The following is a 17,284-nucleotide window of genomic DNA, read 5'->3' as shown; positions in this document are numbered from 1 at the left end:
AAATTGGCGGTCTCCATATAGCGGCCTTTGGTGTGTGAGTTGTAATAAACGCCGATATGTGAATCGGCGTGATACCTCCTCTATATGAGAAGGATGCTTTCTGTGAATAATGTAATCCCGTGTGTTTTCGAGCTCTACTAGTTGTCACGATTTCACTTTCTTTCGCACATTTTTCTTCCACCTGGCCCTAGTTTCCCATTTTTCTAACTTTCTACGATCGTTGCATCGAAGAGAGTGAGTAGCCTGACAAAGACAAGCAGCCTCAGCTTAAGATAAATCTCAAAAATGACTATTTCTATCAATTCTTGACAAGTGCTTTTAGCTTTTGCGACATCTTCCTTAAGATTATGCATATAATTCTTTCAATAGTCTCGAAAGGCATGCTGCATGCGAGTTACAAAAGCTGTCCAGGCATAATTGCAACATTGTGCCCAAAGAGGAGCAATGGCAACCTTGACCATATTTTTATATGCCTCATGCTGTAAGTAGCGGTTGTTAATCAAACACGCGCGCGCACACACACACGCATGCATGCACACAAGGTTGGTAGAAAAAATGTCTCTTATGATGAAAATTCTGACAATTACATGCATAAACAAATGTACAAAGCAGCTCCTGAAATACATGATTAGCGATGCAAAGGATAGTAAATCCAAATACAAGTTTATATATATCCCTCATCGAAGAACGTGTGGTCCGAATCCTTCAAAAATACTTGCTATATTGACTAGTTAGCGAGCTCTTCAGGTTGCTGTAAAGGTCATAAAGAGAGTACTGATGAAGATGACCGACCTCATACCAAGAATTGAACACCCTATCATGCTCATCTGATCCTGAGAAGGATGTCTGAAAACTAAGACTGCAATCAACATTTCCTCCTAGGGTCTTGCAACTCGTCAGTGGGATGGCACAATCTTCTCCTTTCAAGCACACGAATGCAGAATTCCCTTTACAAGAGCTGCAACCATCGCTCTTCCATAGCAGGTTCTGCAGCCTTCCTTTACTAAAATCCAAAACCTGAAATAGAGTACCACTTTGTAAGCGTGTGCGCATGCACAAAATACATCTGTGTGAATGTGTGTGCAACTGACAGGGTAGTGGTATGTGCAAATGTGTGCGCAACTGACAGGGTAGAGGTATGTGCTGGTGCAATGTGAGTGCCTGCACATGCATGGATGTATATGTATGTAGATATATACATAGATTAATTAACATGCCAGATCTAAACTGCTAAAAACTCAGTGCTACCTAATACAAAGTTCTATTAGTACAAGGATGCAGTGTACGTCCAAATCCCAGTGGACAGCTTGGTGACGTGTTCTTGAGATATTTAGAAATTTTGGTGATGTATTCTTGAGACCTTAGAAACTTTGGCAGGTTGACTTCATCTGATTGTCAAGTACAATAAAAAATTGCACCATATTCATGCTGAATGTCTCAACTGCCACACTGATCAGCTAGTGTCACAATGTCCCCATACACCACAGGGTCAGCATCTCATAGACGGACAACATTCCCACAGGTTGGGTAGACGAAGCAAGGCATGTCACGAGGAACTTGGAAGCACTTTGCATAAGACATTTACCCAATCGAGCGTAAAAACGCCTTGGAAGGCTTCAATCTGCACTCACACATGCTTGGAAACCCTCCCACTCACACATGCTTGGAAACCCTCCCATGCGATCCCTGCTGTCAGATTTGTCATAAACGTACCTGAAGTAGCACAAGTCAAATTTACAAAACTGTCAACCACTGCCTCCTATCTGGTGTCAGCGAGGAGATGTTGAAAATTCAGGATGAACCCAGGCAATTAGCCTCTACGTCAACTACAACCTGTGTCTGGGCTCTCATCTTATCTGCCAAGGCCTTATTGTGCATAATCTGTCAAGATACCTCCCTCTGGCTTAAAGTGCGCTGTCACAATTATACCATCCTACCCTTGGCGGTCCCATTGATGGTCGGATCTGTTGTTCTATATGTATGCAGAGGATTAAACAAGGTTGAATAAATATCCCAGTATTCAGTAAGAATAAATATCCCAACTATACAAAGTCCGTAAAGCTAGCTTGAGATGTGGAAGTACAAGCACCATAACAAATCGGAATGCTTCCAAGGTTTTGCTCTCCTTAGGTCCTCCACGCACTTTCATCATGAAACATTTTCAAAGACTGCATGAAAGATAAGTTGCATAACATCGTGCATAGATAAGTAACCCTTATTCAATAGAGCGGTTATTCAGATCCCTAAGCAAACAGTCAGGCAGCCTCAAAATATGGATCGGCCTCCGTGGCATTACTAATAAAAAGACAAGGATAGGCATGCCTGCTTAAAGGTCAAAATATGGCATTCGCCATTTAAAATCCAATGGTTTAGCTAGTTCATCAAGTCATTGACTTTGGAACCCATATTAGGAGAGATTCAATTAGTCTATTCACAGCAGCCATCGCATCCACACAGGAGCAAATAGTCGAGTACGATAATTCAATTCCTCATTCGGCAAGATGAGTCAGTTCCACACATCTAAAGGGCTAAGTGAATGTCTCAACGAAGTTGTTGAAAATAATGGTAGGGACGATGTCTTCTCTTCCCACAATACAAAAGCCAGCGATGGCTATTTATTTGCCATGACTCGGCAGTGTTCGAAGGGTTCAACAAGTGACATAAGATTCAATTCACACCATGTCAGTTCAGGACACTGAATCAACATCACATACAAAGATCTAGACAGTGTATAGTGTAGCACAACACATAAGACTGATCAAGGAATTTGCATATGAGCAACTTGGCAGCAACATTAGCTCACCCTTTCTTTTCGTTTAACATTACCTCACTCACTACAGCACAGCAAAAGCCTGAGAACTTCGACACTTTAGGAAATGCCACATTCGTCTCTCTCAAATGCATGTGCTTCCAATCTATTTGTTATCTACTCTATATAAACATCACCAATCCAACGCATAGAACCCTTCAAAACATCAGTGCTTCCAAATGGATTGGAAGCACACTCGTTGCATGGCTTAGAGCTCTGAAGGCAGATTTGATAGAGCCTGAAGCATTCCATGTGAGAAGTGGAGACATTGAGAGAGTAAAAACATGGAGCAATCCTGATTTGATGCTGCAAAAATGAAAGTACAAGGAGCTGTTAATAAACCCTACGTAAACCTAGTGTGGGTTAAATCTTGCACAAACCTAAACTCAACCACTAACTGTGGTTAGGGAAAGAAGTGTCCCTACCCCACCTAACTATATAATGCATTGGCCATTGCCTGAAATATTACAATATTTCCGAACACCCCCACTTCCCCCCCCTCTCCCAGTGACAATGTCCGAGTGTACAAGAAGCGATTTCAATAACCAAATGGAAGTAAGCCCAAAGCTTTGCGGAAAGCTAGAAACTTTTCTCTGAATAGAGCCTTGGTGAAGAGATTTACACCGTTCTAATGTGTAGGACAGTAGATCAATTGATTTCTCCTACATGCATTCTCTCTCTAATTGCATCTTTATACATGTTTTACACTCTTCTTGACTCGTATTTTGGCACATTGTTATATTTATGTTGCATTCTTCCTATTTGTTAAAGGAGAAAACAAGGACTCTCCTAGTGTTTCTATCGGTTCCATCCAAAGTTTTGAAATATCATTGTATTCAAAACCATGCATTAATATGATCGGACATTTGGGCATGCGATGTTTGGAGTCCAAGTCATTCACACTGAAATTACGGTATCAAGAAATGAAAGAAAACAGTTCTGCTCTAGATAAACAGGCTCTACTGAGCCATGGACTCTGCAATAAAAAACGAAGAACTAAAACCCTCTCCCATAGATCGTGACCTTTTGGATGTTGCCACATTCAAATATTAAGCTTTCCTTAATCCTCACCACATTAGTATCGCAAACAACTCAGGGACTAGGTTTTTGAGATGCAGCAAGGTCTTCTAGAGTAACTGGGTTTTTGAGATGCAGCAAGGTCTTCTAGAGTAACTGAAGCATCGTGTGAACAAATTCATACATCTGGATTCAGTTCATCCAACTGTCGAAGAGCGAAGAAAGGCTTCCAGATCATGTCCAGAGTTCCATCCTTCAATGTGTGAGGAACCATTTGAGCTTGCCTAGAACTTTGAGTTGATGCACAAGTGTTGAAGGGACCTAAAGCAAGGTACCCTAACATGCTTCATACAAACCAAACAACTCAGCATGCATGGGCAGCATCTACTCAATCAGGGAGCCATTGGCATACAAGACTTGAGGACATGCATCATGCATTGTTTTTTTCCCCAAATACTCCCCTTGAAAAAGGAGCACCTAAGTGCGCTATCACACCATCCTCACCCTTGAGAAATGATAGCCTAAAATGGGTGACCATGCTCTAAACTTGGTGGAGAAAATTAGCCAAAATGCTTGTTTAATGCATGTAACTTTACTAAATGGTGCAAAAAAACAGTCTTGCAATTTGGATTGATATGCTACATGACCCAATTCGGGTTTGTCAATCAAAAGATATAGGTTGTCAAAGTTTGGCCATTTTTGGCGATCGACAGAGATTTTTGACCCCACAAAAAACAGAATACCATGGTTGCCCAGCTTAAGTTAGGAATTTAGAAATCACTATCGGGCCGTATCACGAGAAAAGAAATTTCCTAGGAAAGGATATCATTTAGGAATGCCATGGAGACATCAGTATAACCCTGATTTTGATTATGATTGGCATCAAATGTGAATTGTAAAGGACAATTAAGAAATGTGTCTTAAGGTTCTAATTAAAAATGAGATGAAGTTGTTGTTGAATCACACACAGGCTAAAAGGACCTTAAGGAAGAAGGAGTGGCTAATTTTCTAAAAATTCACCTTAAGAAAAAGTACTGGCTTTTGGATGTATAATGTTGTTCAAAAGGCACATTACAAGAAGAACATGCTTTCAGCAGCCCCCATTATTTATGCACTTATGGATGAGGGTTGTACCCATGGTAAATTCTGTTGCATTTGTTTTCCAAATTAAGATTCAGACTCGTGAGATCTACACAGACAGTTACAGCACATACACATTGCTAAGAACACTTGGAGGAGCCTTTACTTTCTAACAACCAGATGACTTTAATGATTTACTTGAATCCACTGAATTACAGAGCAATTTCTGTTCTATTTTTAGCATGCCTGGGAGCCAGTGTAACCAAAACCAAAAACATTTTGAAGTGGAGAGATTATGTGCCAAAGAGTAATGCAAATCCAATGTAATAAAAATATGCATCTTCTACATCCATAACAAAATGGAGTAGCTAAAGCGAAGGACATGACCCTAATGGGAATGGCAAGATGCATACTCAAGGGTAAATGTTTGCAGAACATATTTGGGAAGATGCACATCGCAAATAGATGCTCACGGCATTTACAAGAAGAACCTTTTCAAGCATGGTATGGCAGAAAGCCAAGAGTTGACGATCTTACAATGTTTGACTCAGTAGCATTCTACCTCAAAAGAGAACAGAACTTTGATGAAAATGGAGCCAACTGCATAATTGTGTGAAAGCCACGGCTATACATTCTACAGCCTCATTACACACAAAAAAGTGTAACAAAAGGGATTTGATCTCCCATGAGGAACATGATGTGAAGCCATCCTCCTCTCCATTTTTAAGCGAAACATAAATTTTGATCCTTTTGATGAGAGCACAGCCCACTTCCCAAGCCAAAATAATCTACTCTACTTCAAAAGAGGTGCAAACGCTTGCAACTCCATAGGGGACAGCAATTCCCCACAAAAGCCTCTAGATGGTTACTTAAGACTATTCAAGACGAGAAATCATGCAGTTTAACTTTTTTTTTCAAAGAAATCATACAGGATAACTTGGGGGAAACCGAGTGCAGCGAATTAGACAAATTCACAAAAATGAGCCACATATGAGAAAACAATGCAAGTAACTATCATGCCACTCTACACAACGAAGGCATAGGCACCACTATGAGGAGACATTCTCTTCCACAACCATAGATAGGGACCTTGGTACCAGATGTTGAATTGACTTCTTTGAAAGTTGACCTCAAGGGAGGGGTAGCATCCACCTTCCTGCATGCTCACATCGGTATTAGATCAAGGTTAGGAGTAGGCAAGGGTGAGGCTGTGTGCCAGGCCCAGAATCATACTGGTGGCCATTTCAGTTGAGCATCAGCAAGGAATAAATATAACGAAAAGGCACCATAGAGGTCCAGGTGTTTTTGGCTAATGACCTGACTACAGGATTAGTGACAGACAGATTAATCCATGAGGAGACTTGTTGATTCCAGGTTCAGTCTTGCATATAGGAGGCTTCTTGATACCAGATTTGGCCTGCTTGGTATTTTTCAGATATATACACAAGCATGCATATAAAGAGTAGACGAGAAAGCTAGAAGAAAGTAGCAAGAGTTCTAGACTAGAATGAGGGTGAGTTCAGCAAGGGGTTGATACAGTGTGTATGTGAAGAAGGGCTTTTGTTTCCTATTATGTGTTTCCTGCCTCTTAAATTGTGCAAATGAAACAGGAATAAATAAGAGGCAATGTGGCTGGGTTTCCTTATGCAAATGCGAAGGGAATGGAGGGGGTGAAAGTGGTGTATTTCTGAGTGAGTGAAGCAAATCCGGGAGTGCAAGTTTGGCATTCTGTCCCAATGTGGACTGTGTCACACTAAATCGGAAATCTTATTCAGAAGATGCTCGTGAAGTATCAGGCAATTGGCTATGCTCTCTTAAATCTCTTCTTTGTATACAGTGAAGTGGTTTTGGTATCATCTTGCCTTTATTACATGGCATATTGTGTAATTGTATGGTTTGGAATCGACATTGTTCAAGTAACACAGTTAATAGCTAGAAGAGGTGTTGGCATTCCGACTCACATGTCTAGAATGAGTCCGAGAAACAGTCTCCAGCATTCTGCTTACGATCAATACTGCATGCACAAGGAATTAGGCATTAGGCTATGAGTTGAGGAGTATGGCATATTTGCGACTTGTGTTGGGTCCACACACAAATGAGGTTTTTCTTAGTTGGCCTTGTTCCCTTCTTGTCTAATTAGCCACTTGGTAGGCAATAGAGTTAATTGTGAAGGTTAAGAACTTGGAGCAAAAAAAGAATCGCGGACTGAAGACACTACTTTAACCTTGTTTGGTGGTGCACCCATACACCCTTTGGGGATCAAGCCCAAGGTTGCTGTCCACTACATAGCTGAGTGCTTGCTAGAGCTGAAGGTTGCTGGGGTGTAGAGGTGAACCTGATGCTTCTCATGATGTTAGAGTGAGGTGGGATTGGCCTCTATAGGCACCCCTGAACACCCCCCCCCCCCCCGGCCCCCTGTAACTTTATAAGGCCAATTGGCACTCTGCCTTGAACCCACTGCTGTCTGCTGCTGTTTGGGCCAAATGCAGGCCTCACCTGCTGCTCCTTATTGTACGGTGTACCACGTGGCAATGCTGCTGCATGGTACCGTGCAGCCATCCATATGAAGTAAATTTTATGGTGTAAGAAGAGCAAGAAGTTTTCCCACAAAAAATTCATAGGATATAAGAGAGTACCAATGTGAAACTCGTAATGACATGCTGTTGAGATGTCACCACCTGAGGAAATGACAGCGCTGCATATTTGCTTCCAGCAAATGCCACCATAACTTCAGCAGTATTATTCTGCATTAAATGAAAAGAAATTTCATAAAAGAATGATTTTACAGTACCAAATGGATACTTTAAAACTGCATGTAATGTTAACTACTGCACAAGGAAAACTGCCTTGGAGGATCTGTTTTTTTTTGGTTACTGGTATGAAGCTCAAAGACATCATAAGAATTTGGAGATGATTTCAGCATACTTACACTGAAGGTCAACATAGAGAACACGATAAAAAATCATGAGACTTAGAACCCTAAAACTCAAGAATCTAAAAATTGTTGGTTTTGACTAGATTTCCACTAATTTATGAGATAATTTGAATGTCAAAGTTGGCAAGCAACAAAAGTATGGATAATCTTTCAGCATTTGTACAGTTTCTACTCATGTTATTTATCAAGTTTTTGATCTTGCTGTATGGCAGACATCTTGATTTCTGAGAGCCACTCACTAGATTTCAGAACTTTAGAGATGTACACAATATCCATGGTAGACGACCCGCTGAAAAGGCCGTAAAGAATTCGTACATACAAAACCCACAAAAATGGACCTTATAGCAGTCAAATATGATTTTCCACGCAGACAATCAGATTTGAGAGGTACCTTCAAAATCGTTCTAATGATTTTAGAAAACAAGCATACCGCACGTGATTGTCTTGACAGAGCATCTTTAATTTGCCCAAGACGACCACACACATACCATCTCCGCAACTCAAAGTAAAAGAAAAGCTTCCAACGGTCGTTTACAGTGCCCAGCTGCAAACGGCCTGAACAGAGAGACGGCAATACTTATACCTGCTGGCCGGTTGACAGTAACACCATCTCTCAAATGCCACACACTATTAATAAGGCTGTGTCTTTTATTGAGGAGAATATTAAATACTGGAAGAAGGCAGCAATCCACCCCAGCCTGCAGGTGCTAACAACACATGCACTAAAAGACGATGCTTCACTACCACCACACATCACCTTCTATTTGAGTTTAAGAAAGCAAGTCATTAAAATTTGGAGCTTCCATGGGATTGTCCTGCAGGTAATTGACTTATGTTCACGTGACCTAATAAAATAAGAATCTCTACTGAAGGAAGAAAAATTGGCGAAAACTTAAAAAACCCAAAGTGAGACAGAAAGACCAAAAACTTGCACAAAATAGTATTAGTGAGAACCTAACCGTGATAAGCACAGTTAAAATCGACACAATCAATGTTCAGCAAGCACGAAGGAAGAAAGCGCGATAGAATTTCTTGGGAACCATCGAAATTTTTAAAGATCGTAACACAGATCCTAGATTGTTGAGAACGTAACTCTGCTTACCAGGTCCAAATAGCTCGCGTTGATAGTGAGAAGACTGATCTCATCAACCTTGGGACGGAAAAGTGCCATTTGACCAGAAGATATATTTAATCTGTGGTCACAAGGTGAATACTGTACTCCTTTTATATAAAAGGAAGTGTTCGTGTTGAATGCCAAACCGAATGTGAATCCGTCACCGCTCTGCACGGTTGTGTCTTTGCAGGGGCTATATACGGTGTTCGTATCACTTTCGGTGAACTTGACGATATCCAGCCCGGAGGCTGAGAATGCCAGAGAGACTATCGTAAATGCTAAAGACAGGAAGGAGCTGGAAGGAGAATCCATGATGGATGGAGAGAATTCTTGGCTTCTGTTGAGCTGAATTTCTTCAAAAATTGGGGAGTGGGATGATTTGCAGCCGCATTACAGCGACAGACTTCAGATTTCAGTGCAGCAATGCGAAATGGAGATGAAGTTGCACAGTTTGAGCTTCGAGCGGCACCATGCGACGGAGATTACAACAGAAAGCTTAGCGAAACGCGACAGAATGAAACGAATTTTGACGTTAACGAGAACGATGATTGAGACTGGATGACGGATCTTCCTAAGTCAAACGTTTGACCACAGTTGGTTCATTCCTCAACGTCCACAATTTTTATTTACTTGGCCAGCACTAGGACGTTTTTTCAAATTCTGAAATCCTGTGCTTCCACATTGCACAATATACACCCTTAGATTTTTTAAATTCTGAAAGCCCAAAAGCTTTGAAAGCTTTTGAAAAGCTGCGTAAAAAGCCAAGGCAAAACCTTTAAATATAGGCGAAACGGACGAACGAAAGCCGTCTCGTACATGAAGGCTCTGTAACGTAGGCTTTGCCAAATTCAATCAAGGTAGGCTTCCAAATCTTCTTTTGTAAATGCAAATTCTTTTGGAGCTACTTTTAACATCGCCTAACACGGACAACTCGTGAACGCCACTTAGTTGACTAAGATGTAGTCTTCATCGTCATCCTCCGCTTCAAAAATCAACTCGTGGCGGCACACCTTTGCCTGCTGGTATCCTCCTGCTCCTCTTATGCAGATGTCCTCCTTCATAGCTTTCGTCCAGGGAGTCGCCCTTACTTGTTACGCCGTGCTTCACTTGTTGTCCACTCAGATCATCCCTCTTATTGCTACCTTGGTCGCCTCCCTTCTCTTAGGAATCTTTCATTCACTCGCCTCCCTCCTCCCTGCATGCTCTGAATCCCGTTTCTCTTCCTCATCCAAACGAGGTCGTGTAGTTCAAGGTTTTTCTGGGACCCATCAACAAGAGGATGACAATTTCAACGACTCTCAGTTTAGAGATTACGATGTCCCTGGGCCGATAAGAACCCAAGAAGAAGAAACTGATGATTACCACGAGAGGGAGCAATATGATGAACAGTTAGCTACTTTGGGCCACGATAACAACGACGAAACGTCAGCCCCAATCCCAGAAGACGAACTCTCGGGTGGAATCTTTCATTCACTTGCCTCCCTCCTCCCTGCATGCTCTAAATCCCGTTTCTCTTCCTCATCCAAACGAGGTCATGTAGTTCAAGGTTTTTCTGGGACCCATCAACAAGAGGATGACAATTTCAACGACTCTCAATTTAGAGATTACGATGTCCCTGGGCCGATAAGAACCCAAGAAGAAGAAACTGATGATTACCACGAGAGGGAGCAATATGATGAACAGTTAGCTACTTTGGGCCACGATAACAACGACGGAACGTTAGCCCCAATCCCAGAAGACGAACTCTCGGGTGAAGTGGTTACTGACAACCTGTCAGCCGTCCACCTTCCGAATTCGGCACCTCTGGATGACATTAAACCAACATCCAGGCCCAAAACATTGCTGCCATCTTTCTCGATGATGTGGAGGAGACTGAGGGAATTCTCCAGTACCGGTGACAAGGTAGATGCTTCTGAAAGCTCTAAGCTACTGAAGAATGAGCATGATGGGTTCACGGCAAAGTTTCGAAAGCATTTCAAGCTGGACAGATGAAAGTGGGCGTCTAGTGAGCATAGATGTACAGTTTGATCGTTTTACATTTATGCACTGCATTTCAAGCTGGATAGCTTAGATGTATAGTTTAATCATCTTACATTTATGCACTAAAACCTATTTAGGTAGCAGGGTATTGTAGTCGATTAGAGGGTATTCAAACATTCACTCTTAAATGGTATTCTGAGTTAAAAGATCCGTAGATGCCAAGGTCTTGAGCTTGTGGTTACACTCATCTTGTCGATATCATAAATGTTTGTTAAGGAGTGCAACATCCTGGACAACATCTTCAATTTTGGGAGGCAATGGATGGGCACGAGAGGAGCCTCCACCTATCGCAAACCTTCTCTTGGATTTGAGAACGCACTTTTATATTTCCATAGTCGTAATTTTTTGGAATCTTGCAAAGGCAAAGATTGTAACTACAACTGCTCGAAGATGTGTGAAGATGATTACCTTGATGGTTTGAACATCTTTGATCGTTGGATTGTGTATAGCTTTTGTGCTTGAATTTATCATCTTCAGGAAATTGCACATATGCTAACCAACATATCCAAACATGCAAAACATGAGGAATGCATATTGACTAATCATGATTGTTTTTCAGATTCCAACATTCCAGCAAAGAAATAGGTGACTTCTCGTCGAGCTGTGGACGTCACAAAGGATACTCCACGTAAGTAGAATGTACGATCATTTCAATTCTGAAATGTTTCTGCACCGTCTGTTGCTCTAGTCCGCATTAATGCGCTACACCTCCAACACTGGAGGTGACTATTCGAAACGGGGGGATGGCACATTCCCCTATGATATATAATTTTTGGAGAGACATGTGCCGGCTCTCCACCATACATTACATATGGTTTTTTTTTTTTTACACCTCATCTGGAGCACGCACACTTCTTCGCACATTCTATTTCCACAAGGGAACATTACATTTACTTGGTTCGACCAACATACTAATCATGTCTACAACACTTCTGTTTTCGAGATGTTTGCAGCCTCCAAATGAGTGTCTTCTCCTAAAGGTACGCACAACAAAATGTATTTGCTTGATTCAAGTTATTTTATCAATTCTTTCACCTTCTAAAGATAGAGGTTCAGTCCATTTTGTTTTTCCTGTTGCGTTTAGACAAAACCACGTGAGTGAAATTGTAGCAAAGTTTCGAATGGTTTTTATTATTAATCCCTGTAGGTGTTTAAACCCGAACATAAGACATCAATTCATGTCACAATGTAGAAATGACCACCGAAAACTCCTTCGAACATGACCATTCGTCAACGCTCAGAGCAGCCAGAGGTCGAGCTATTCAACTTGATATAACATCAAGAAAGATGTCCTTGAGGCCAGCTACGTTATCGTGGTTGACCATTGCAGATAGATACAAGCAATGGGTTAGTAATTGCACGGCTATTTTCTCTAGCCTTCAAATCTGCGGTGTCTGTGGCATAACCACGCGACTGTCTACAAATCAAAGGATCGTTTCTTCGCAAGGCATAGGCATCTCGAGCCACAGCGCCGCACTCAGAAACATGATACTTTTGGATGCCTGCGAGAATATGGGCATGCAAGTGACTTACTGGAAATGCCAAAACTGCACACGAGATGCCCAGCGGAGCAGATACATTGTGCGGTTGATGCCACAGTACTCTCAGCAGTTGCTTAAAACAAACCACCTCCACACGCAACTGCTAAGCATCATAGATGTATCCATTTCAGTTACCACGACTGCAAATGCGATTGCTCGTGGCACACTCGATCGAAGGTCACTTCTAGACAATCCTCTGATATCTTGGCGAAACGTCCCACTAAGCTCGGCTCAAGAAATCGTGACGAACGAGCTGTCAGCTGTGCTCGCATACAACATCGAGAACAATCCAATATTGCGCAAGTACAATTCTTTAGCAGAGCGTGCGGACATCAAGATGGGTATGTGCATCTTGAGTCCTCAAACCATTGCAGGTATCTTGGAACTACACGATGAGACAGCTCCCTTTGAGTTAATGTCAATAGCGGAATCTCAGCCTGAGCTCCTGCTTTTGCAAAACATGGTGGACCCCGCGAACCGTCGCGCCTTTGATGCAAGGGACAAGCATGAGTTTGCCTCCATACAGCTACGGGGTACAGAAATGCTTTTAGAGAGGGTCGCTTCATTCCACGTCGACGGAGTAGCAGCAGAGCTGGCAAGTGCGTGCGTTGACATAACCATGGAGTCAACAATGTTCCCCTTCCTATTCCCTTTCGGACGGGGCTACTATGATGGCTGCATACAGTTCAGCTATGTGAAAATGAGAATATGCACCTTATTCTCTATCTACACGCTCTACAAGCCGTACTTGTTGATCATGTTCCAGTTAAAACAGGCAGTGATGATTGCCAATTCAAGCAACTCTACATGCTTGCAACGAGACATCGACCAATATAGGAAAGCCAAGCCTGCCACGACCGATGAAGACGCAATGAGACACGTGCTTCGCTACAGCATGCCATCAACAATGCCGGGGTCCCCATCGTGGCATCGATGGCAACTGAAGGACCTCATAACGATGGTCGATGCTTGGGGCCTCCCAGATTTCTTTCTGGCATTCACTGCAGACGAGGTCACCGATACATGGTGGCAAGAAATTAATGTGATCGAGAGCATCGCAACACATTATAATGCGCAATTCACTTGGAAGGACTGTCCTGTTGAATGCGTGGCACTTTTCCACGCACGCTTCCACATGTTCATGCGCAAGCATTTGCTTTCGTTCGACGGTCTGCTTGGCCGAATACAACACCATGTCGTTCGTTATGAGATACAAAACAGGGGCTCCCTACACGCCCATGTCATATTGTGGGTCCACCATGATGACCGTCAGCGAATTGCAAATGAGATTGCGGCTTACGTCCCCAGGGATGAGGCCCTGGATCCTCGAAACACAAGGCTGCGAGAACTAGTTCTCAGGAAGCAGTTGCACGTATGCAGGAAAGAGTGCTACGTCGGACCGTCACACCACAGTTGCAAGCACGGCTTCCCTTTTGCAACACAGCCAGAATATGAACCCATTCTCGACCCTCTGACGCAACGTTGGTTGTATTACCGGCTAGGACATGAGCACCGAAACGTCATCCCTTACCACCCTTCCGTGTTACTGTTGTGGGGTGCACACATGAACATACAGCGGGTGACAAACTCTTCAATCTCTCACTACCTCCTCAAGTATGCGATGAAATCTGAACCAATGGGCAAACTGAACATCCGTTCAGAAGACGCCTCGCGTTTGGGGTTGCAACATCTCGACGAAGTAAAGCCGAAACTCATTGCCGCGAGCCTCCTATCAAAACCAACCTCTCCAACAAAGGCCGCGCTAAACTGCATGCAGATACCAACAATCACAAGGAGCGAGACCGTTCACTATGTCGACTCCTCGCCACCATCTCTAAGACAACGCATCGTCTCGCAAAACAACGTCACCCTGCACCCAGTCGACATATACTGCGGGAGACCGAGCGTCATCAAGGATAGCACGTTCTACGATTACCATAGGCAATATGTGATCCGAAAGCCCAAGGAAACGCAACGTGGAACGGTCGGTCTTGACCTCTTAGGCAATAGGATCGCAAAATGTGAGCGAGTAGTCAGATTCACTGACTACCACCCTGGACATCAACCAGAGGGGTACTTCTACAACGTGCTCTTTCGAAAACTCAGCTTCAGGAATGAAACGGAGCTCATATCACCTGCCAACACAGCTGGATCCTACTTTGTCGAATGCCAAATGTGCGGCCTCATATTGAGCAACGAGGACCTCGAGATGTATGTGACCGAATACACGCAAAGGAACTTGCTAGCGACTGACCACACAGACCAGTTGATCAATATGATATTGCAAAAGGTTGCGATCATCCGAGACTGCCCGATGGAAGCACCTAACATCGACCAGCAAACCGTCGAAGGGCCAACACGCGCGAGGATGTTGGAAAAAATGGCCAAGTTTCGCACCGTCGCCAATGCCGCATTGACAGTAGAACAACAAAGAGTCTTCGAAAGCCTAGCTGCAACAAGCTTGGGGCTGCACGTTGTCTGTGGAACACCAGGTAGCGGCAAAAGCTTCTTGATACAGTACTATGTTTCGCATCTGGTAGCGCAAAACAAAACGGCAATACTCTGTGCATCAACAGGGGCGGCTGCGACGCGGCTGAGCGGGATAGCAACCATTGTACACTACCAATTCAAGATCCCTGTGCACAGCAGTCAGTACCCACTAAACATCCATGAGACGGATGAGCGACACCTCGCAATCAAGGAAGCCAGCGCGATCATCATTGGCGAGATGTCCATGCTAACAAGGATGACTTTCGATCTCGTGGTAAGACAAATCGTCAATGTGACTAATGGCACATTGCATGAGCCATTCAGACACAAAATGCTCATAATTTTTGGTGACCTGGCGCAATTACCGCCAGTCTACAAACACCGCGAGGATCTCTGCGAGCCGTGCCACATCACGTCCTCCGCGCACTGGGCTCAAGCAAAAATGTACCACATGCAATTCTCGGTGCGACATGCACGAGACATGCCGTTCCTGGCATTCTTGCATACCATAAGACTCAGGACGCCCACAACTGACGAGATTTCCGACTATTTGGGTAAGTGCATTGTCGACAAGGAAGGTGCATGCCACTTCATCGATGCCGAAACAACCATCATTTGCATGCACAGAATCGATGTCGCTACCTTCAACGATGAGCTTGTGGAGAAATTCAACACTCCTGAGATGATTGTGCATGCTCAAATACACAGTAACGCCGCGAGCGAACCAGCTCTCAAAGAATGGTTGGAGGACAAAAGCTTCAACGAGATAGGAAAAATTTGCGTGGGGGCGAAGGCAATGATAACGGAAAACATCGACCTCGCAATAGGTGCCGCAAATGGAGCAATGTGCAAAATCAAGAGCATCAATGCAACTAGCAGGGGAGAAATCAACGGTATCACTGTCGTCGTGGACACAACAGCGGCCGTGCTCACATTACGACGCTCGAAGCATCAGCGAAAGGCAATAAATGGAAAATGGTTCCACAAGTCCACATTTCCACTAACCCTAGCATACGCTATCACGGGACACAAATCCCAAGGCGCAACCATATCCAACAAAGCGCTGCTCATATTTCGAGGAGTGTTTGCCCCTGGCCTAGCATACGTGATGTTGTCCAGAGTGACTGAGAGAACGAGGCTGCGCATACTACATTGCCCACATCCAGACATATTCAAACCAATTCCACGACAATTCTCACAGCCGACAACACAACCACGCGCATAAAGGTATTCACTACCAGAGATTGAAAAAGGCAGAGACAAGTCATGAATATGTTACGTCAAACATGCGTGCAAGGAAAATGGTTCTAATATCTTGTCTGTTGTCGAGAACAGATGCAGAGAATCAGAAAGCTCGGGACATTGCAGCATAAGACATGGACGCAGACAAGGTAAATTCCACCAGCATGAAAGAATCTTTTTTTCTTGAAGATTTAAAAAGAGGGCTCATTTGAAAAGACGGTGTAATAAGTCATGCCTGCAAGCAGCTATTTGAGCTATACAAAAGCAACGCGAAGGCAACAAAACCTCCACCAGCAAAGAGGAGGTTCTTCCTAACCACAAAGCAATTCCGGCTAGCAAACAATGCAGGAGAACGTCCGGGAGCTTACATCAACAGCTTCAATACGTATGCGGAACTACGCGACTTCATTGACAACTGCAATAGGCGTTTGCCAGCTAAAAGAGAGCCGGGAGGCTTGAGATTCGCAAATGGTGCGTAATGCTTCCGAAAATTAAAAAAAACCGCAACAATTGAGAAAAAGAATTAACGAGTTGCAAGAACAACAAACTCATCATGGATTACACTTCTCCTGCAGGACTCTTCAAAGAGATCCTTGTCGAGCTTGACATTGAGTTCGATGAGACCGATATGATGATGGAAAGTTTGGAGGGGCAGAAGCTACTAGACACGAAGACGAAAGGGATCACAGCGTATGCGTGCGAGCTGCTGCATTACGGGTACAACGTATCCTTGGAGTTGCTGAGGGACACGACGCGCGATCAAGGAACGGCCATACTCGAACAATTCATGGAACAATTTGGAGGGATGCACGACGCGACGCACCCGGTGATGACAATGGAGAAGCTTACATATATTTTCGACAGGGACTTATATGAGGAGCACTTCGGTATTGGAAACGATCCTTTCACGCCAACAGAGAAAAACCAGGGCAAGTAAATAAATGCATTCTATTATGGACCTCAAATGAAAAAAAAAAGACCGAAAACCTCGATGACTAACATAATTGTCAATGTTT

At 43.4% G+C, this 17,284-nt stretch overlaps 1 protein-coding gene across 2 annotated transcripts; it reads right to left on the bottom strand.

Annotated features, from left to right (window-relative positions):
- Nucleotides 1–568: 568 nt before the first annotated feature.
- On the bottom strand, nucleotides 569–9,486 carry LOC147898240 (uncharacterized). Of its 2 annotated transcripts, none has more exons than XM_087379482.1 (3): nucleotides 8,935–9,486; nucleotides 7,543–7,650; nucleotides 569–1,017 (listed from the first exon to the last, which is right to left on the bottom strand). In XM_087379482.1, the coding sequence occupies exons 1-3, from the start codon at nucleotides 9,265–9,267 to the stop codon at nucleotides 706–708; spliced, it is 753 nt and encodes a 250-aa protein (XP_087235608.1). In that variant the 5' UTR covers nucleotides 9,268–9,486; the 3' UTR covers nucleotides 569–705. The 2 variants fall into 2 exon arrangements, with proteins under 2 accessions (XP_087235608.1, XP_087235609.1); XM_087379483.1 differs by having other exon boundaries at nucleotides 8,944–9,486.
- Between the last annotated feature and the right edge of the window lie 7,798 nt (nucleotides 9,487–17,284).

Source organism: Dipteris shenzhenensis, chromosome 9, assembly GCF_047967505.1.
Source record: "Dipteris shenzhenensis isolate YYH24624 ecotype China chromosome 9, Dip_SZ_1.0, whole genome shotgun sequence".
NCBI lineage: Eukaryota > Viridiplantae > Streptophyta > Polypodiopsida > Gleicheniales > Dipteridaceae > Dipteris > Dipteris shenzhenensis.
The sequence above is the reverse complement of the archived record's forward strand: the minus strand, read 5'-3'. Positions and strand labels throughout refer to the sequence as shown.

Bases quoted from the DNA above. Each gene is read 5' to 3' on its own strand.
- LOC147898240 (XM_087379482.1), bottom strand. From the start codon at position 9,267: ATGGATTCTCCTTCCAGCTCCTTCCTGTCTTTAGCATTTACGATAGTC. The intron at 7,651-8,934 runs GTTACGTTCTCA...CATTTAATGCAG, and splicing joins ATTTGGACCTGGTAAGCAGA to AATAATACTGCTGAAGTTAT. The intron at 1,018-7,542 runs GTACTCTCTTAT...ACTCTATTTCAG, and splicing joins TCATTACGAGTTTCACATTG to GTTTTGGATTTTAGTAAAGG.